Source organism: Ambystoma mexicanum, chromosome 11 (genome assembly GCF_040938575.1).
Source record: "Ambystoma mexicanum isolate Mex_15411 chromosome 11, UKY_AmexF1_1, whole genome shotgun sequence".
In the NCBI taxonomy this organism is placed as follows: Eukaryota; Metazoa; Chordata; class Amphibia; order Caudata; family Ambystomatidae; genus Ambystoma; species Ambystoma mexicanum.
This window is the reverse complement of record NC_090934.1, coordinates 25,733,705-25,755,169: the sequence shown is the minus strand read 5'-3', so window position 1 is coordinate 25,755,169 and position 21,465 is coordinate 25,733,705. Positions and strand designations below refer to the sequence as shown.

Below are 21,465 nucleotides of genomic sequence, written 5' to 3'. Positions count from 1 at the left end.
CAGGTGGTCATTACTCAGGTGACTACTCTGCACAGTCACCAGATTGCACTGCTGCCTTGGGCTTCCCAATGCATTGGTCCCCCACTGAGAAAGACCCAAATGATGGAATATTTAGGGGCGGGGCTTGGTTGGAGGTTATACCATACCTTGGGCGGTGGTTGGCTGGAGGAGACTGCCCTGGCAGGGTTATACCATACCTTGGGCGAGGCTTGGTTGGAGGAGACGGCCCTGGCAGGGTCATACCATACCTTGGGAGGGGGTTGGCTGGAGGAGGTGGCCCTGGCAGGGTCATACCATACCTTGGGAGGGGGTCGGCTGGGGGAGACAGCCCTGGCAGGGTCATACCATACCTTGGGCTGGGGTTGGTTGGAGGAGACGGCACTGGCAGGGTCATACCATACCTTGGGCGGGGGTTGGCTGGAGGAGACAGCCCTGGTGGGGTCATACCATACCTTGGGCGGGGGTTGGTTGGAGGAGACGGCACTGGCAGGATCATACCATACCTTGGGCGGGGGTTGGCTGGAGGAGACAGCACTGGCAGGGTCATTCCATACCTTGGTTCTGGAGCAGACTTTCAGTTCTAGGAGTTGGAGGATCTTCACCAGGAGCCGGATACTGAAAACCACCTCCATGATATCCAGGAAGATGGAGATTGCCCAGAGGCACAAGGAGGTGCTCTGTGGAGAAAAGAAAGGGCCTGTTAGGATGGGGCGTGGGCATGCCAAGGGACAGATACAGGTGTGAGGGAAAGGGCTGAGACTGGAAGTGCACCACCAGCAGAGGTGTAAGACTGAAGCTCAGTCGGGAAGGTGGAAGTGCCAGGAGGCCCCTACCAGTTAGTGGCCTAAGACTGAAGCTCAGCAGGGAAGATGGAGGTGCCAGGAACTCTCTACTGGTTAGTGGCCTAAGACTGAAGCTCAGCAGGGAAGATGGAGGTGCCAGGAACTCTCTACTGGTTAGTGGCCTAAGACTGAAGCTCAGCAGGGAAGATGGAGGTGCCAGGAACTATCTACTGGTTAGTGGCCTAAGACTGAAGCTCAGCAGGGAAGGTGGAGGTGCCAGGAACTCTCTACTGGTTAGTGGCCTAAGACTGAAGCTCAGCAGGGAAGATGGAAGTGCCAGGAGGTCCCTGCAGGTTGGTGTCCTAAGATTGGAGCTCAGTGGGGAAGATGGAGGTGCCAGGGGGTCTCTACAGGTTGGTGGTGTAAGACTTGAGATCAGTGGGAAAGATGGAATTGACAGGAGGTCTCTACGTGTTGGTGGCCTGCAACTGAATCTCAGTGGGGAAGATGGAAGTGCAAGGAGGTCTCTACGGGTTGGTGGCCTAAGATTGAAGCTCAGGGGGAAGATGGAGGTGTCAGTCTGTACGGGTTGGTGGTGTTAGACTGGAGCTCAGTGATGAGCATGGAGATGTCGTCGGAAATGATCAAAGGTTTAGTGGTGTTAGACCTGGGCTCAATGTGGAAGATGGAGGTTTTAGGGGACCGTATCTAAGGATTGATGGTCTTAGACCAGAGCTCAGTGGGGTTGATGATGTTGCCTGGGGATCAAGAGTCAGTTGTGTTAGAAAAGGAAGGTTCTGGTGTTATTTAAGGGTCATCAGGACCAGCCTTGAGCTCAGTGGGGAATATACAGCTTGCTTGGGACGTTCTCTATGGTTTGCTGGAGCTAGATCAGGACTCGGAAGGAAAGAATGAGGTGCTTGGGGGTCCTCTACAGTCGGTGGTGTGAGAGTGGAGTGGAAACGCCGGCGGCCGCCTACGAAGGCCCGTACTAAGGCCCCTGTTTGCCCCCTGTTCGCACAATGGAGCATCAAGGAGCAGAAGAAGCCCCCTGCGCCTACTATTGCCACCTCTACCCTCCTACCCATGAGCTCGGCAATGCAACATATCCCTAGTAAGACTTTGCATAAGGTTGTGCCTTATGGTCGCCTACAGACCACATTGATTAGTGTGTTGTGCCTTATGGTCGCCTACAGACCACATTGATTAGTGTGTTGTGCCTCTGGTCACTAACTAACCACACCTGCTACCCTGTGTACTAGCAACACCCACATCATGTATTGGTGCTTATCAACCCTCCTCCACTTACTGTATACATACAGCAGATATTGGACTAGCCAACCCAACCCTCATCCAAACCAAGACTCCTACACTAGCTCATTTATGGGAACTACCACCCCTTCCTTGTGGCTCAGCACCATGACACCTGCGAATCCGTACCTGGATGATCCAGCACTTTGGATACGCCACTTCACTACTAGACCAACACCTAACCAACCTTGTACAACTGCTATGAGAAACACCAGATTGAACTCAAGAACCAGCCCACCCTCCTCTCCTGTCTCTCGCCAGCCCTTCAGGCATACCTGCCATGATATCATCAACACCTACCCCTGCACAATTCTCAGTAGAAACTTGAGGCTTGGTTCTCGCTTGCGCCTCGTATCACAGTACCCACTCGCTGCAACAATTAATACAGCCACTGGCACTAGCTACCACGATTCGCGCCCCACCACACCTCTAGCCTACAATCCCTCTAACGACAGCATACAGGCTCACCACGCTACCTCAGTTGCTACTACCCAACCTAGCCTACCTTGTGCCTTATCAATCAGGAACCACAAATTAGCATCTAGATGCACACATTGGTCTTACCACACTACCAGCCCTGCATCAGGCAACACTTGCAGTTCCAGCCCTCACAAACCACAACACCTTTTTACTCCTACCTCGAATACTCAACAAGACAACGTTACCACGGTCCCTAAGCTCAAAGGTGCTCTTATAAACGCACGTTCTATCCAAGCTCACGCCCTTGATATTGCTGATCTCATTGTCTCAGACAACCTGGACCTACTTGCAGTCACGGAAACTTGGCTGCACGCAGCCTCTGGACCCTCTCTGACACTCGCTATCCCTGACAACTACACCATAATCAGGTGCGACAGAGATACCAACCAAACTAAGGGCGGCGGCTTAGCCGTCATATTCAAGAATACGCTTAACATCAGAATTGCGGACAGCCTTCAGTTACACTCAGCTGAATCGCTTTCTCTCAAACTATCTATCTCGCCCAATCACACAGCCACTGTTCACCTAATTTACAGGCCTCCTGGACCCACATCTACCTTCGTTGAAGATATCTCCTCTATTCTAGCATCCAGTGCGAAGCCTAGTTCCCAAATCATCATCCTGGGTGACTTCAACCTGGGTTACTTGGACAAGAATGACACCAAAGCCTCAGATCTTGCAAATGTCCTGACTGATTTCGGCTTCACACAACATGTCACAGAGCCCACCCACATCAAAGGTCGTACTCTTGACTGGATTGCCGACATGAACTGTGCCCTTAATGATATTACTGTTTCCCCCTGCGCTTGGTCTGACCACCATCTTATTTCGTTCTCTATTAACACTAGCCCTCCTGAGGACACACAAAACCTCGCACCGCCCACGCGCACACGGAATAAAAAAGACATCACTGTTGAGAAACTCTTACCACTCATCCTCCCATTATTGCACGCAGCTTCAGAGTCCTGCACTGACCCCACAGCATTAGTAGACACTTATAATCGTGTTATGCTAAAAGCCCTTCATACTATCGCCCCTATCACACTGCGTAAACAAAAACCACGGACCCACTTGAACTCTTGGTTCACTCCGCAACTACGTGACCTACGCAAAGAAAAAAGAAAAGCAGAGGCCTCATGGAAAAGTATCCCCTCCCTGGCCAACAAAAATAATCTTACGCTAGCCACCCTGGCCTATAAAGAAGCCATCCTTGCTGCCAAAAAGGAAGCTTATAATAAAAGAATCACCCAAGCCCGCTCTAACACTAAGGAACTGTTTAAGATACTTAAGGAACTGGAGTCCCCTATCGCTCCTCTCAATAAGTGTACCCCTGACACTGATTGGTGTACAAACATCCAAAATGCTTTACTAGACAAAATCACCACTCTCCAAACTAAAATCAAAGCAAAAAAAAACTACCTCTCAAGTTCAACGAGCACCACCCTGAATTATAAAATACAAGCACTCAATCACAACTTCAAACCATTCAGCTTCTCTCCCCTCTCCATCAAGGAAGTAGAAATCATTATATCTAAACTAAAACCTTCCAATTGCCAAGGTGATGCATGCCCCGCTGTCATCATTAAGGAAGCCGCACCCAAGCTCGCCCCATTTATTACCTCCTTCATAAATGCCTCCTTTGAATCAAGCACCGTACCTGACAACCTTAAGGATGCCTGGGTCATACCATTAATTAAAAAAGCCAATCTTGACCCCAGCAACCCTTCAAACTACAGGCCCATCACCACTGTGCCTTTCCTGCTTAAAATCCTTGACCGCGCAGCCTATCTCCAAATCCAGGAGTATCTCGAACGCAACAATCTACTAGGGCTGAGACAATCTGGTTTCCGTCCCAGGCATGGCACTGAGACAGCTTTACTGGACCTGAAAACCCAAATCGAGGACCTGAAAGACAAGGGCAAATTGGCACTCCTGCTCCTCCTTGATCTCTCAGCTGCCTTCGACCTGGTTGACCACCAAATTCTCTGTCATCATCTCAAAATCGCCGCCCACTTCTCGGAAGCAGCCACTTCTTGGATCAGTTCATTCCTTGCCAACAGAACCATGAGGGTCTTCTCTCCACTAGCAGCGGCTGACCCCTCCCACGTCCCCTGTGGAGTCCCACAAGGATCCTGTGTATCTCCCACCCTTTACAATGTGTTTACTAAACCACTCTTTGATATCCTTGATTATCTGGGTGTCTCCTACACTAATTATGCGGATGACACCCAGATACTCATCCCTATCACTGGTGATTTTGTAACCGATTCAAAATCTCTTAATACGGTCTACTCCGTCATCCAGGCCTGGATGGCCAATCATGGGCTCTGCCTTAACGACGAAAAAACAGAGTTAATCATCCTGGGCTCCCAAACTAAACTCGCGAAACTTGACGCCAACTACAATTCCTTCACTATTGACGGGATTGACATCAAAGTGGCCAATGTCACCAAAACTCTAGGAATCTACCTTGATTCTACCCTGTCCCTCACACGACAAACCAATGCAGTTGTCTCTGCATCGTCCTACACCTGCAAATTGATTACAGCCTGCAGGCCATTCCTGACTCCAGACAATTGTCTGACCCTCGCGAGAACCCTCATCTTATCCAAAATAGACTATTGCAATGCCCTATACCTTGGGACGAGCCAAAGAAATCTGGACAAACTACAGGTCACACAAAACAACGCCATTAGGGCAGCATTCAACATACCTAGACGGAATCATATAGCCACTATCAGACGCAACATCCAGTGGTCACCTATCTTGCACCGCATATCACTCAAATCACTTGTGCTCACACACAAGGCACAGAACAATGCAGCTCCAGCCTACTTAATATCACGTTTCTCGCATCACACAGCCACCAGACCCTTGAGAGCTGCCCAGGCGCACACTTTGGACATCCCCAGCTTCAAATTACGCTCGGCAGGAGGGTCAAGTTTTCCGGTCCTTGCTGCCAAGCTCTGGAACTCACTCCCCAATGCACTAAGGAACATTCCGCTTTGCCACGTATTCAAAACCAAAGCTAAACTTTGGTTACGGGAACAAGACATCCTGTAAATTTGTAACTGCTCACAGCGCGTACCCTTCTACTGTAACCTTGGGTACTGCTACTTTGTTGTTATTATCTATGTCATTTTCACCCGTTATGTTATACTGTATCACTACCTATGTAACTGTTAACCTCTTCTCCTGGAACCTGTAACTTCTCCTCTGCAACTTGTAACTGCCTACTAAACATGCGCCCGCAAGCCTCCGGGCAAGGTGCGCAATACAAATAAATAAATACAAATACAAATACAAATACAAACAGGGAAGATAGAGGTGCGGGCAGGCTCTAATGGTAACTGGTGTTAGACAGGAGCTCAGTGAGAAGGATAGAGGTGCCATGAGGTTCCTCGGGTTCAGTGGTGTTAAAATGGAGCTCAGTGGGGAACATGGAGGTGCTGTGATGTCCCTCAGGTTTGGTGGTGTTAGACTGGAGCTCAGTAGGGAAGATGGTGGTGCCGTGAGGTCTCTCATGGCTGGTGGTGTTAGACAGGAGCTTGGTGGGGAAGATGGAGGTGCAGTGAGGTCTCTCATGGTCGGTGGTGTTAGACTGGAGCTCAGTGGGGAAGATGGAGGTGCCGTGAGGTCTCATGGTCGATGGTGTTAGACTTGAGCTCAGTGGGGGGGGGGAGATGGAGGTGCGGTGAGGTCCCTCAGGTTCGGTGGTGTTAGACTGGAGCTCAGTGGGGTAAATGGAGGTGCTGTGGGGTCAATAAGGGTAAGTGGTGTTAGAGAGGAGCTTAGTGGGGAAGATGGAGGGGCTATGTGGTCTCTAAGGACTGGTGGTGTTAGGCAGGAGATCAGTTTGAAAGATGCAGGTACTGTGGGGTCTATGAGGGTCTATGGTGTTAGGAGCTCAGTGAGAAATATGCAGGTGCTGTGGGGTCTATAAGGGCGGGGGTGTTTGACTGGCACTCAGTGGGGAAGATGGAGGTACTGTGAAATCTCTCATGGTTGGTGGGGTTAGAGAGGAGCTTAGTGGGGAAGATGGAGGTGCCGTGAGGTCTCTCATGGTCGGTGGTGTTAGATTAGAGCTCAGTGGGGAAGATGGAGGTGCCGTGATGTCCCCCAGGTTTGGTGGTGTTAGACTGGAGCTCAGTGGGGTAAATGGAGGTGCTGTGGGGTCAATAAGGGTCAGTGGTGTTAAAGAGGAGCTTAGTGGGGAAGACGGAGGTGCCATGAGGTCCCTCAGGCTCGGTGGTGTTAGACTGGAGCTCAGTAGGGAAAATGAAGGTGCTGTGAGGTCTCTCATAGTTGGTGGTGTTAGACAGGAGCTCATTGGTGAAGATGGAGATGCTGTGCTGTCTTTCATGGTCGGTGGTGTTTGACTGGAGCTCAGTGGGGAAGATGGAGGTGCCATAAGGTCTCTCGGGGTCGGTATTGTTAGACAGGAGCTCAGCGGGGAAGATGGAGGTGCCGTGAGGTCTCTCATGGATGGTGGTGTTAGACAGGAGCTCACTGGAGACGATGGAGGTGCCGTGAGGTCTCTCATGGTCGGTGGGTTTAGACAGGAGCTCAGTGGAGAAGATGGAGGTGCCGTGAGGTCTCTCATGGTCGGTGGTGTTAGACTGGAGCTCAGTGGCAAAGATTGAGGTGCCGTGTGGTCTCTCATGGTCGGTGGTGTTAGACTGGAGCTCAGTGGGGAAGATGGAGGAGCCGTGAGGTCTCTCATGGTCAGTGGTGTTAGACTGGATCTCAGTGGGGAAGATGGAGGTGCCATGTGGTCCCTCAGGTTCGGTTGTATTAAACTGGAGCTCTTTGAGGAATATGGAGGTGCCATGTGGTCCCTCAGGTTCGGTTGTATTAAACTGGAGCTCATTGAGGAATATGGAGGTGCTGTGAGGTCTCTCATGGTTGGTGATGTTAGACAGGGGCTCAGTGGGGAAGATGGAGGTGCTGTGAGGTCTCTCATGGTCGGTGGTGTTAGACTGGATCTCAGTGGCGAAGATTGAGGTGCCGTGTGGTCTTTCATGGTCGGTGGAGTTTGACTGGATCTCAGTGGGGAAGATGGAGGTGCCGTGTGGTCCCTCAGGTTCGGTTGTGTTAAACTGGAGCTCTTTGAGGAATATGGAGGTGCTGTGAGGTCTCTCATGGTTGGTGGTGTTAGACTGGAGCTCGGTGGGGAAGATGGGGGTGCCGTGAGGTCTCTTATGGTCAGTGTTTTTAGACAAGAGCTCAGAGGGGAAGATGGAGGTGCCGTGAGGTCTCTCAGGTTCAGTGGTGTTAGACTGGAGCTCAGTGGGGAAGATGGAGATGCTGTGAGGTCTCTCGGGTTCGGTGGTGTTAGACTGGAGCTCGGTGGGGAAGATGGGGGTGCCGTGAGGTCTCTCGGGGTCAGTTGTGTTAGACAGGAGCTCAATGGGGAAGATGGAGGTGCTGTGCAGTCTCTGATGGTCAGTGTTTTTAGACGAGGAGCTCAGAGGGGAAGATGGAGGTGCTGTGAGGTCTCTCAGGTTCAGTGGTGTTAGACAGGAGCTCAGTGGGGAAGATGGAGGTGCTGTGAGGTCTCTCGGCTTCGGTGGTGTTAGACTGGAGGTCAGTGGGGAAGATGGAGCTGCCGTGAGGTCTCTCATGGTTGGTGGTGTTAGATAGGAGCTCAGTGGGGAAGATGAAGGTGCCGTGTGGTCTCTCGGGTTCGGTGGTGTTAGACAGGAGCTCAGTGGGGAAGATGGAGGTCCCGTGAGATCTCTCATGGTCGGTGGTTTTAGTCTGGAGCTTAGTGGGGCAGATGGAGGTGCTCTGTGGTCTCTAAGGACTGGTGGTGTTAGGCAGGAGATCAGTTTGAAAGATGGAGCTGCTGTGGGGTCTATAAGGGTCGGGGGTGTTTGACTGGAGCTCAGTGGGGAATATGGAGGTGCTGTGAAATCTCTCATGGTTGGTGGTGTTAGAGAGGAGCTTAGTGGGGAAGATGGAGGTGCCGTGAGGTCTGTCATGGTCGGTGGTGTTAGACTGGAACTCAGTGGGGAAGATGGAGGTGGCGTGAGGTCTCTCATGGTCGGTGGTGTTAAACTGGAACTCAGTGGGGAAGATGGAGGTGCTGTGAGGTCCCTCGGGTTCAGTGGTGTTAGACTGGAGCTCAGTGGGGTAAATGGAGGTGCTGTGGGGTCAATAAGGGTCATTGGTGTTAAAGAGGAGCTTAGTGGGGAATACGGAGGTGCCGTGAGGTCTCTCATGGTCGGTGGTGTTAGACTGGAGCTCAGTGGGGAAGATGGAGATGCTGTGAGGTCCCTCAGGTTCGGTGGTGTTAGACTGGAGCTCAGTGGGGTAAATGGAGGTGCTATGGGGTCAATAAGGGTCAGTGGTGTTAAAGAGGAGCTCAGTGGGGAAGTTGGAGATGCTGTTCGGTCTTTCATGGTCGGTGGTGTTTGACTGGAGCTAAGTGGGAAAGATGGAGGTGCTGTGAGGTCCCTCATGGTTGGTGGTGTTAGATGGGAGCTCTGGGGAAGATGGAGGTGACGTGAGGTCTCTCATGGTCGGTGGTGCTAGACTGGAGCTCAGTGGGAAAGATGGAGGTGCTGTGAGGTAGTTCATGGTTGGTGATGTTAGATGGGAGCTCAGTGGGGAAGATGGAGGTGCCGTGAGGTCCCTCATGGTTGGTGGTGTTAGATGGGAGCTCTGGGGAAGATGGAGGTGCCGTGAGGTCTCTCGTGGTCGGTGGTGCTAGACTGGAGCTCAGGGGAAGATGGAGTGCTGTGAGGTCTCTCATGGTCGGTGGTGCTAGAGTGGAGCTCAGTGGGAAAGATGGAGGTGCTGTGAGATAGTTCATGGTTGGTGGTGTTAGATGGGAGCTCAGTGGGGAAGATGGAGGTGCCGTGAGGTCCCTCATGGTTGGTGGTGTTAGATGGGAGCTCTGGGGAAGATGGAGGTGCCGTGAGGTCTCTCATGGTCGGTGGTGCTAGACTGGAGCTCAGGGGAAGATGGAGGTGCTGTGAGGTCCCTCATGTTCGGTGGTGTTAGATGGGAGCTCAGTGGGGAAGATGGAAGTGCCATGAGGACCCTCAGGTTCGGTGGTGTTAGACTGGAGCTCAGTGGGGAAAATGTAGGTGCCGTAAAGTCTCTCAGGTACGGTGGTGTTAGACTGGAGCTCAGTGGGGAAGATGGTAGTGCCTGAGGTCTCTCATTGTCGGTGGTGTTTGACTGCAGCTCAGTGGCGAAGATGGAGGTGCTGTGTGGTCTTTCATGGTCGGTGGTGTTTGACTGGAGCTCAGTGGGGAAGATGGAGGAGCTGTGAGCTCTCTCATGGCCGGTGGTGTTAGACAGGAGCGCAGTGGGGAACATGGAGGTGCTGTGAGGTCCCTCATGTTCAGTGGTGTTAGATGGGAGCTCAGTGGGGAATATGGAGGTGCTGTGAGGTCTCTCATGGTCGGTGGTGTTAGACAGGAGCTCAGTGGGGAACATGGAGGAGCTGTGAGGGCCCTCATTGTTGGTGGTGTTAAATGGGAGCTCATTGGGGAAGATGGAGGTGCTGTGAGGTCTCTCATGGTCGGTGGTGTTAGACTGGAGCACAGTGGGGAAGATGGAGGTGGGGTTGGTGGTGTTATATGGGAACTCAGTGGGGAAATGGAGGTGCCATGAGGTCTCTCATGGCCGGTGGTGGTAGACTGGAGCTCAAGGGAGAAGATGGAGGTGCCGTGAGGTCTCTCATGGTCGGTGGTGTTAGACTGGAGCTCACTGGGGAAGATGGAGGTGCCGTGAGGTCTCTCATGGCTGGTGGTGTTAGGCAGGAGCTCATTGGGGAAGATGGTGGTGCTGTGAGGTCTTTCATAGACGGGAGCTCAGTGGGAAAGATGGAGGTGCCGTGAGGTCTCATGTTCGGTGGTGCTAGAAAGGAGCTTGGTGGGGAAGATGGCGGTGCCGTGAGGTCTCTCATGGTCAGTGGTGTTAGACAGGAGCTCAGTGGGGAACATGGAGGTGTTGTGAGGTCTCTCATGGTCAGTGGTGTTAGACAGGAGCTCAGTGGGGAAGATTGAGACCGGGAGGGCTCCTAGAGGCCAAAGCACGATGGAGTTAGGGGTGCTTCCTGAGGTATAGAGGGGGGTTTTCTTAAGAGGTAATTCAATTGGAATATCTGAAAAATACCACAGCTTAAATGAAATCTACGTAAGGCTCAAAGAAGAGAACTTGTTGTGTGAAGAGGGAGAAGGTTAATCTCTGGCCGAGTTGAAACTGGGGGTCTGCTTAACTCTTTAGGGCAGGAATCTAAAATGAGAACTATCTTATTGCAGTAAGTGCTGGCAGAAAGATCAGAGTTGCCTCTACTAAAGAAACCTAAATGATGCATACATCAGGCCTGTTTGGAAGCAAACTCTCTTGCGTGATCCAGTCTGTTCACTTACATACATGGGCACTGATGAAGAGAAGGTGAGAAACAGGACTATAAAAGGAATTGCACCTTAATGAAATGGGGTGGAGGGCGGCAGGGCTACCAGCTGTAAATGACAGGATTAAAGGGGGCCGAGTAAGGGAAATTTGGGGGTGTATTGGGCGAGCTGATGTGTAGAAGGTTTAGCAGGGAACAAAAGACTAGAAAGAGAAGAAAACTGGGGCCAAAACCGAATTCCCCTCACAAGAAGCGCCCACACTCAGTTTATATTATTTTTGAATATCAAAAGGTCCTAATGGTGTGCTGTTGCCGCCCCCTCTGTTGGGAGTAGCACTGGGGGACGTGCTGCACCCCCACATTCCTTGACCGATACTGGATATTATCCTGGAAACGCCCCATCCCTCTTGCTCACCCCCAATGCCTGCACACAGATTTGCCCCCCATGATGGGGCAGACGTATTTGATGCATGGACAACTTACATAGATGCGCGTGGGGTCGAAGGGGCACTCGTGGGAGATCTGGATGAGGTCCAGGTCGATGAAGGTGCACGAGGCGAGCAGGGTGCGCCCCTCGTTGCTGAAGGTGATGACCACAGACACGATGAGCCCCACGGTGCAGAGGGCCGACACAAGGATGTTCACCACCGCGAGGACCAGGATGGACCAGCCCTGAAGAGAGCAGAAGACAGAGAGCAGTGACTTGGTCGCCGTACACCCAGACTGCCTTTCGGTCACTTACTGCTAAAATCAGAAGGCTCCTTGATCAGGAACACCTGGTGGTGGCAGCCCTCTCGCGAGGGCTTCCCATTTCAGAGGAAATGCGGGAAAGGTGGAGAGTAATGTCATTTGGTGGGACTGCTGGGGGTGGGAAGGAACCCACTATCCCTCCTAGCAGTGGGATTGGTAGGGGGGGGATGACGACCCTGCACCCTCCTGGGAGACGCGGGGGTAGGTGGAGGGTGGGCGCTCCGTGCCTAGTCTGGAAGATGGGCGGAGAAGTGGGGAGGGGGAGAGAGCATAGGAACCAGTCTGGCATAATGGAAGATGGGTTGCACGGAGGAAGGGAGCCCAGGAACCACTCCAGATGGTGGATGAAGGGGTTGGGTGAGGATCAGAGGCGGGACCCCAGCCTGATGGTGAATGGAAGAGTGGATGGAGAAAAGAAACTGGCCTGGGTAGGGGCAGAGGACAGAGGGCAGAAACTGGCTGGGTAGTGGAGGCAGAGGAAGAGAAGGGATCAGGCTGCATGGTGGCTGGAGGGAACCCAGAGACCAGCCAGCATGGTGGCTGGAGGGAACCCAGAGACCAGCCAGCATGGTGGCTGGAGGGAACCCAGAAAGCAGCCCAGCATGGTGGCTGGAGGGAACCCAGAGACCAGCCAGCATGGTGGCTGGAGGGAACCCAGAAAGCACCCAGCATGGTGGCTGGAGGGAACCCAGAAAGCACCCAGCATGGTGGCTGGAGGGAACCCAGAAAGCACCCAGCATGGTGGCTGGAGGGAACCCAGAGACCAGCCAGCATGGTGGCTGGAGGGAACCCAGAGAGCAGCCAGCATGGTGGCTGGAAAGAACCCAGAAAGCACCCAGCATGGTGGCTGGAGGGAACCCAGAAAGCACCCGCATGGTGGCTGGAGGGAACCCAGAGACCAGCCAGCATGGTGGCTGGATGGAACCCAGAAAGCAGCCCAGCATGGTGGCTGGAGGGAACCCAGAGACCAGCCAGCATGGTGGCTGGATGGAACCCAGAAAGCAGCCCAGCATGGTGGCTGGAGGGAACCCAGAGACCAGCCAGCATGGTGGCTGGAGGGAACACAGAGACCAGCCAGCATGGTGGCTGGAGGGAACCCAGAAAGCACCCAGCATGGTGGCTGGAGGGAACCCAGAAAGCACCCAGCATGGTGGCTGGAGGGAACCCAGAAAGCACCCAGCATGGTGGCTGGAGGGAACCCAGAGAGCATCCAGCATGGTGGCTAGAGGGAACCCTGACACCAGCCAGCATGGTGGCTGGATGGAACCCAGAAAGCACCCATCATGGTGGCTGGAGGGAACCCAGGGACCAGCCAGCATGGTGGCTGGAGAGAACCCAGAAAGCACCCAGCATGGTGGCTGGAGGGAATCCAGAGAGCAGCCACCATGGTGGCTGGGGGAAACCCAGAAAGCACCCAGCATGGTGGCTGGAGGGAACCCAGAAAGCACCCAGCATGGTGGCTGGAGGGAACCCAGAGACCAGCCAGCATGGTGGCTGGGGGAAACCCAGAAAGCACCCAGCATGGTGGCTGGAGGGAACCCAGAAAGCACCCAGCATGGTGGCTGGGTGGAACCCAGAGAGCAGCCAGCATGGTGGCTGGATGGAACCCAGAAAGCAGCCCACCATGGTGGCTGGAGGGAACCCAGAGACCAGCCAGCATGGTGGCTGGAGGGAACCCAGAGACCAGCCAGCATGGTGGCTGGAGGGAACCCAGAGACCAGCCAGCATGGTGGCTGGAGGGAACCCTGAAAGCACCCAGCATGGTGGCTGGAGGGAACCCAGAAAGCACCCAGCATGGTGGCTGGAGGGAACCCGGAGAGCAGCCAGCATGGTGGCTAGAGGGAACCCAGACACCAGCCAGCATGGTGGCTGGATGGAACCCAGAAAGCACCCATCATGGTGGCTGGAGGGAACCCAGAGACCAGCCAGCATGGTGGCTGTAGAGAACCCAGAAAGCACCCAGCATGGTGGCTGGAGGGAATCCAGAGAGCAGCCAGCATGGTGGTTGGGGGAAACCCAGAAAGCACCCAGCATGGTGGCTGGAGGGAACCCAGAAAGCACCCAGCATGGTGGCTGGAGGGAACCCAGAGAGCAGCCAGCATTGGAGCTGGAGGGAACCCAGAAAGCAGCCCAGGATGGTGGCTGGAGGGAATCCAGAGAGCAGCCAGCATTGTGGCTGGAAGGAACCCAGACACCAGCCAGCATGGTGGCTGGATGGAACCCAGAAAGCACCCATCATGGTGGCTGGAGGGAACCCAGAGACCAGCCAGCATGGTGGCTGGGGGAAACCCAGAAAGCTCCCAGCATGGTGGCTGGAGGGAACCCAGAAAGCACCCAGCATGGTGACCGGAGGGAACCCAGAGAGCAGCCAGCATTGGAGCTGGAGGGAACCCAGAAAGCAGCCCAGCATGGTGGCTGGAGGGAATCCAGAGAGCAGCCAGCATGGTGGCTGGGGGAAACCCAGAAAGCACCCAGCATGGTGGCTGGAGGGAACCTAGAAAGCACCCAGCATGGTGGCTGGAGGGAACCCAGAAAGCACCCAGCATGGTGGCTGGAGGGAACCCAGAGAGCAGCCAGCGTGGTGGCTACAGGGAACCCAGAGACCAGCCAGCATGGTGGCTGGATGGAACCCAGAAAGCACCCATCATGGTGGCTGTAGGGAACCCAGAGACCAGCCAGCATTGTGGCTGGAGGGAACCCAGAGACCAGCCAGCATGGTGGCTGGAGAGAACCCAGAAAGCACCCAGCATGTTGGCTGGGGTAAACCCAGAGACCAGCCAGCGTGGTGGCTGGAGGGAACCCAGAAAGCATGCAGCATGGTGGCTGGAGGGAACCCAGAAAGCATCCAGCATGGTGGCTGGGGGAAACCCAGAGAGCAGCCAGCATGGTGGCTGGAGGGAACCCAGAGAGCAGCCAGCATGGTGGCTGGCGGGAACCCAGAGAGCAGCCAGCATGGTGGCTAGAGGGAACCCAGAGACTAGCCAGCATGGTGGCTGGAAGGAACCCAGAGAGCAGCCAGCATGGTGGCTAGAGGGAACCCAGAGAGCAGCCAGCATGGTGGCTGGAGGGACCCAGAAAGCACCCATCATGGTGGCTGGAGGGAACACAGAAAGCACCCAGCATGGTGGCTGGAGGGAACCCAGAGAGCAGCCAGCATGGTGGCTAGAGGGAACCCAGAGAGCAGCCAGCATGGTGGCTAGAGGGAACCCAGAGACCTGCCAGCATGGTGGCTGGAAGGAACCCAGAAAGCACCCAGCATGGTGGCTGGAGGGAACCCAGAGAGCAGCCAGCATGGTGGCTAGAGGGAACCCAGAGAGCAGCCAGCATGGTGGCTAGAGGGAACCCAGAGACCAGCCATCATGGTGGCTGGAGGGACCCAGAAAACACCCATCATGGTGGCTGGAGGGAACCCAGAGACCAGCCAGCATGGTGGCTGGAGGGAACCCAGAGAGCAGCCAGCATGGTGGCTGGAAAGAACCCAGAAAGCACCCAGCATGGTGGCTGGAGGGAACCCAGAAAGCACCCGCATGGTGGCTGGAGGGAACCCAGAAAGCACCCAGCATGGTGGCTGGAGGGAACCCAGAGAGCAGCCAGCATGGTGGCTAGAGGGAACCCAGAGAGCAGCCAGCATGGTGGCTGGAGGGAACCCAGAGAGCAGCAAGCATGGTGGCTGGAGGGAACCCAGAGAGCAGCAAGCATGGTGGCTGGAGAGAACCCAGAAAGCACCCAGCATGTTGGCTGGGGTAAACCCAGAGACCAGCCAGCATGGTGGCTGAAGGGAACCCAGAGACCAGCAAGCATGGTGGCTGGGGGGAACCCAGAAAGCATCCAGCATGGTGGCTGGAGGGAACCCAGAAAGCATCCAGCATGTTGGCTGGGGGAAACCCAGAGACCAGCCAGCATGGTGGCTGGAGAGAACCCAGAAAGCACCCAGCATGGTGGCTGGAGGGAACCCAGAGACCAGCCAGCATGGTGGCTGGAGGGAACCCAGAAAGCACCCAGCATGGTGGCTGGAGGGAACCCAGAGACCAGCCAGCTGGGGAAAGTACTGTTTTGGAACCTGCTTTGACTGTTATAGGTAGGACATCTAGAGTTATTTATTCATTGTCATCATTATCAAATAACTCCAGTAGACTGTAGAGCAGAACACTCTGGTAGTCGGGTCTGTGGCTCAGTACACTAGTGCATCCACTACAGGGGACAGTGTTTGACCTCAGTACACTAGTGCATCCACTACAGGGGACAGTGTTTGACCTCAGTACACTAGTGCATCTACTGCAGGGGCCAGTGTTTGACCTCAGTATACCAGTGCATCCACTACGGGGGCCAGTGTTTGACCTCAGTACACTAGTGCATCTACTGCAGGGGCCAGTGTTTGACCTCAGTATACCAGTGCATCCACTACGGGGGCCAGTGTCTGACCTCAGTACACTAGTGCATCCACTACAGGGGCCATTGTTTGACCTCAGTACACTAGTGCATCCACTACAGGGGCCGGTGTTTGACCTCAGTACACTAGTGCATCCACTACAGGGGCCGGTGTTTGACCTCAGTACACTAGTGCATCCACTACAGCGGCCGGTGTCTGGCCTCAGTACACTAGTGCATCCACTACAGGGGCGGTGTCTGACCTCAGTACACTAGTGCATCCACTACAGGGGCCGGTGTTTGACCTCAGTACACTAGTGCATCCACTACAGGGGCCGGTGTTTGACCTCAGTACACTAGTGCATCCACTACAGGGGCCGGTGTTTGACCTCAGTACACTAGTGCATCCACTACAGGGGCCATTGTTTGACCTCAGTACAGTAGTGCATCCACTACAGGGGCCGGTGTTTGACCTCAGTACACTAGTGCATCCACTACAGGGGCCGGTGTTTGACCTAAGTACAGTAGTGCATCCATAACAGGGGCCGGTGTTTTACCTCCGTACACTAGTGCATCCACTACAGGGGCCAGTGTCTGACCTCAGTACACTAGTGGATCCACTACAGGGGCCAGAGTCTGCCCTCAGTACACTAGTGCATCCACTACAGGGGCCAGTGTCTGCCCTCAGTACACTAGTGCATCCACTACAGGGGCCGGTGTTTGACCTCAGTACACTAGTGCATCCACTATAGGGGCCATTGTTTGACCTCAGTACACTAGTGCATCCACTACAGGGGCCGGTGTTTGACCTCAGTACACTAGTGCATCCACTACAGGGGCCGGTGTTTGACCTCAGTACACTAGTGCATCCACTACAGGGGCCGGTGTTTGACCTCAGTACACTAGTGCATCCACTACAGCGGCCGGTGTCTGGCCTCAGTACACTAGTGCATCCACTACAGGGGCCGGTGTCTGACCTCAGTACACTAGTGCATCCACTACAGGGGCCGGTGTCTGACCTCAGTACACTAGTGCATCCACTACAGGGGCCGGTGTTTGACCTCAGTACACTAGTGCATCCACTACAGGGGCCGGTGTTTGACCTCAGTACACTAGTGCATCCACTACAGGGGCCGGTGTTTGACCTCAGTACACTAGTGCATCCACTACAGGGGCCGGTGTTTGACCTCAGTACACTAGTGCATCCACTACAGGGGCCGGTGTTTGACCTCAGTACACTAGTGCATCCACTACAGGGGCCGGTGTTTGACCTCAGTACACTAGTGCATCCACTACAGGGGCCAGTGTTTGACCTCAGTACACTAGTGCATCTACTACAGGGGCCAGTGTTTGACCTCATGGTCGCAGGCTCGAATCCTGGCTGCTCCACTATGAATAACTTTCAGTTGGGTAACAATAAAGCCAGGAGGGCCCTCAGGAGGTGACCGTGGGCTCTACAAATACACCTGTTATGTTGAGTTGCTTTGGAAATGTTGTTGGGTCCTTGAGTTCACCACTGTCCTGTTAATCATCATCAAACTGCCCATTGCTTTCACCCTTGTTCCTGAGTCTTTCCTTTCCCAACAGCTTATACTCTGCAGAGGCGAGAACATTATGACCGTCCATAATTAGCTGGTCTTGAGCAAGACTCACCGCTCCCCTCCAGGAAGGTTATGAGGAGTCTCTGGGTCTCACAGGGATTTGTGGGGCCAAGCTATTCAGTGTGGACTGTGTGGAGGCAACTGCGCCTAGAGAAGCATGCTCCTATGTGTGTGATCACTAGCGTCATGGCGCCTGATTGTGCAAGGATGGAGACATCCCAGTAGGGTTGGCTATAGGGAGTGGGAGTTTCGCCCCCAAGGGGCTCTCGTGCTCTCTCTGTGCCCCAGAGCAGGATTAGCCCCAGGCCACACACCAACAACATCCTCCAGGAAAAATAAACAAAAGAAGAGCCAGGAAGAAAATGGAAGAATGAGGCAAACTATAGAAGGCGATGCATATGCAATAGGGGGAATTAAGAGACAGGCAAGTTTCAAGTTCGAATCCCGGCAGGGACTACTCAGCCCTTCATCACTGGGCGGTGAACACATTGGCTAATAAGAGCTAGTGTTATAGCGCCCAGAGGAAGGAGGGATGGGGTATGAAGTGCAGCCTAAGACACCTGGTGGACACTAATTCCTGCCACAGGAGGTAAAGCTACTGAGCTGCTTCATCCCCTTTGCTATACTTTACCCACCTACTACCCACCCCTTCACCTTATGCCCTCCTCATACCCCGAAGCTGCATCCCTTAAGCCTATCCTGAAAGAGTGCCCTGGGCAAAGCTCTGCCACCAGGAGCCCGGTGCTTACCAGAGGCCTGCGGGTGAGGTACTGCGACAGCACGATGGTGGCTATGCCACAGCTGAGGCTCTGCAAAAGACATGAAGGGGTTAATACGAGTCATTCATCATCACTAGTTCAATAAGTACATTATCAATACCCAAAACAATCATGCATTGACTGGGACAGAGAAGTGGGACAGAGGGAGCAACAAGTGGCAGAACAAGGGCGCAGAGAGTGACAAGGGCATAGAAGTGACGCCGGACAGTGGGAGCAACATGTGGCAGAACAAGGGCATAGAGAGTGACATGGGGCGTCATCGGAGCAGTAAGTGTGTCATGTGGAATGACGGGCATAGAAAGTGACGCAGGACAGTGGGAGCAACATGTGGCAGAAAAAGGGCATAGAGAGTGACAAGGGCATAGAAAGTGACGTGGGACAGTGGGAGCAACATGTGGCAGAACAAGGGCGTAGAGATTGACATGGGGCGTCATTGGAGCAGTAAGTGTGTCACGTGGAATGACGGCATAGAAAGTGACGCAGGACAATGGGAGCAACATGTGGCAAAACAAGGGCGTAGAGAGTGACAAGGGCATAGAAAGTGATGCAGGACAGTGGGAGCAACATGTGGCACAACAAGGGCGTAGAGAGTGACAAGGGCATAGAAAGTGATGTGGGACAGTGGGAGCAACATGTGGCAGAACAAGGGCGTAGAGAGTGACATGGGGCGTCATCGGAGCAGTAAGTGTGTCACGTGGAATGACAGGGGCATAGAAAGTGGCGCAGGACAGTGGGAGCAACATGTGGCAAAACAAGGGCGTAGAGAGTGACAAGGGCATAGAAAGTGACGTGGGACAGTGGGAACAACATGTGGCAGAACAAGGGCGTAGAGAGTGACAAGGGCATAGAAAGTGACGTGGGACAGTGGGAGCAACATGTGGCAGAACAAGGGCATAGAGAGTGACAAGGGCATAGAAGTGACGCCGGACAGTGGGAGCACATGTGGCAGAACAAGGGCATAGAGAGTGACATGGGGCGTCATCGGAGCAGTAAGTGTGCCACGTGGAATGACAGGTGCATAGAAAGTGACGCAGGACAGTGGGAGCAACATGTGGCAGAGCAAGGGCATAGAGATGCCGGACAGTGGGAGCAACATGTGGCAGAACAAGGGCGTGGAGAGTGACATGGGGCGTCATCGGAGCAGTAAGTGTGCCACGTGGAATGACAGGGGCATAGAAAGTGACGCAGGACAGTGGGAGCAACATGTGGCAGAACAAGGGCATAGAGAGTGACAAGGGCATAGAAAATGATGTGGGACAGTGGGAGCAACATGTGGCAGAACAAGGGCGTAGAGAGTGACAAGGGCATAGAAAGTGACATGGGACAGAGGGAGCAACAAATGGCAGAACAAGGGCGTAGAGAGTGACAAGGGCATAGAAGTGACGCCGGACAGTGGGAGCAACATGTGGCAGAACAAGGGCATAGAGAGTGACATGGGGCGTCATTGGAGCACTAAGTGTGCCACATGGAATGACAGGGGCATAGAAAGTGACGCAGGACAATGGGAGCAACATGTGGCAGAACAAGGGCATAGAGAGTGACAAGGGCATAGAAAGTGACGCAGGACAGAGGGAACAACAAGTGGCAGAACAAGGGCGTAGAGAGTGATAAGGGCATACAAGTGACGCCGGACAGTGGGAGCAACATGTGGCAGAACAAGGGCATAGACTGGAGCATTAAGTGTGCCACGTGGAATGACAGGGACATAGAAAGTGGCGTGGGACAGTGGGAGCAACATATGGCAGAACAAGGGCATAGAGAGTGACATGGGGCATCATCGGAGCAGTAAGTGTGCCACGTGGAATGACAGGGGCATAGAAAGTGACGCAGGACAATGGGAGCAACACGTGGCAGAACAAGGGCGTAGAGAGTGACAAGGGCATAGAAAGTGACGCAGGACAGTGGGAGCAACATGTGGCAGAACAAGGGCGTAGAGAGTGACAAGGGCATAGAAGTGACTTGGGACAGAGGGAGCAACAAGTGGCAGAACAATGGTGTAGAGAGTGACAAGGGCATAGAAGTGACACAGGACAGTGGGAGCAAAATGTGGCAGAACAAGGGCATACACTGGAGCATTAAGTGTGCCACGTGGAATTACAGGGGCATAGAAAGTGGCGCGGGACAGTGGGAGCAACATATGACAGAACAAGAGCATAGAGAGTGACATGGGGCGTCATCGAAGCAGTAAGTGTGCCACGTGGAATGACAGGGGCATAGAAAGTGACGCAGGACAGTGGGAGCAACATATGACAGAACAAGGGCATAGAGAGTGACATGGGGCGTCATCGGAGCAGTAAGTGTGCCACGTGGAATGACAGGGGCATAGAAAGTGATGTGGGACAGTGGGAGCGACATGGTATAGAACCGAAACTGCAAGAGTCACATGGGGCGGGTCCGAGACCAAGCGAGCGACGGGGCAAAGCTGAGTGAGTGACAGCACCACGAGGCGAGCCACATGGGGCAGTGGCATTCATAAGGACGAGGACAGGGGCAATTGGACCTGGCATCTGAAATATTGAATGAGTTCCCTTACAAAACCTCCTGTGAAAAAATTGAGCAGTAACATTTACCTCCTATCACTTAAAGTCTGCAGCCGCTACTTGGCGATATGCAGAGTTCAGTATTAGCTGGGGTGTACATTAGACAAGACTACTGTAGCATTCTGCGTGTGTAGAATGCAGAGCGTGTAAGGTAGAGTGAGAATGTTAGTAGAATTGCAGGCAGTTAGAAGGAGCTGTGGACAAGGCCAGTGGGGCCTACTTAATATCCTGTTTTATGACAATAAATAAGTCACCACCGACCTGTGTGAGAAGGATCATTTCACACCGCAGTGGACCCACTGAGTAACTGCGGCACCGGACCAAGCGTTGTCAACTGAGCCAACCCAGCAGCCATACAACGGCCAAACAACTAATAACAGGTCAGAGCGCTTTTCTCTGCTGCAGTCGTGCTTCAAGGGAAGGGGCCCCTGTGCTATATAAGAGCAGAGCCTTCCTGTTTTAAAAACCAAGTGCAAGCGGTGC

General features: G+C 53.8%; 1 protein-coding gene across 1 annotated transcript in view; it reads right to left on the bottom strand.

The window, feature by feature from the left end:
* Positions 1-21,465, bottom strand: part of TMEM54 (transmembrane protein 54) — a 111,681-nt gene that overhangs the window by 6,824 nt on the left and 83,392 nt on the right. Inside the window, exons 3-5 of the mRNA XM_069622450.1 lie at positions 18,413-18,472; positions 11,428-11,616; positions 555-677 (exon numbers count right to left, since the gene is read on the bottom strand). Of these exons, the coding sequence (XP_069478551.1) occupies positions 555-677; positions 11,428-11,616; positions 18,413-18,472 (372 nt within the window). The remainder of the gene's footprint in view (positions 1-554; positions 678-11,427; positions 11,617-18,412; positions 18,473-21,465) is intronic.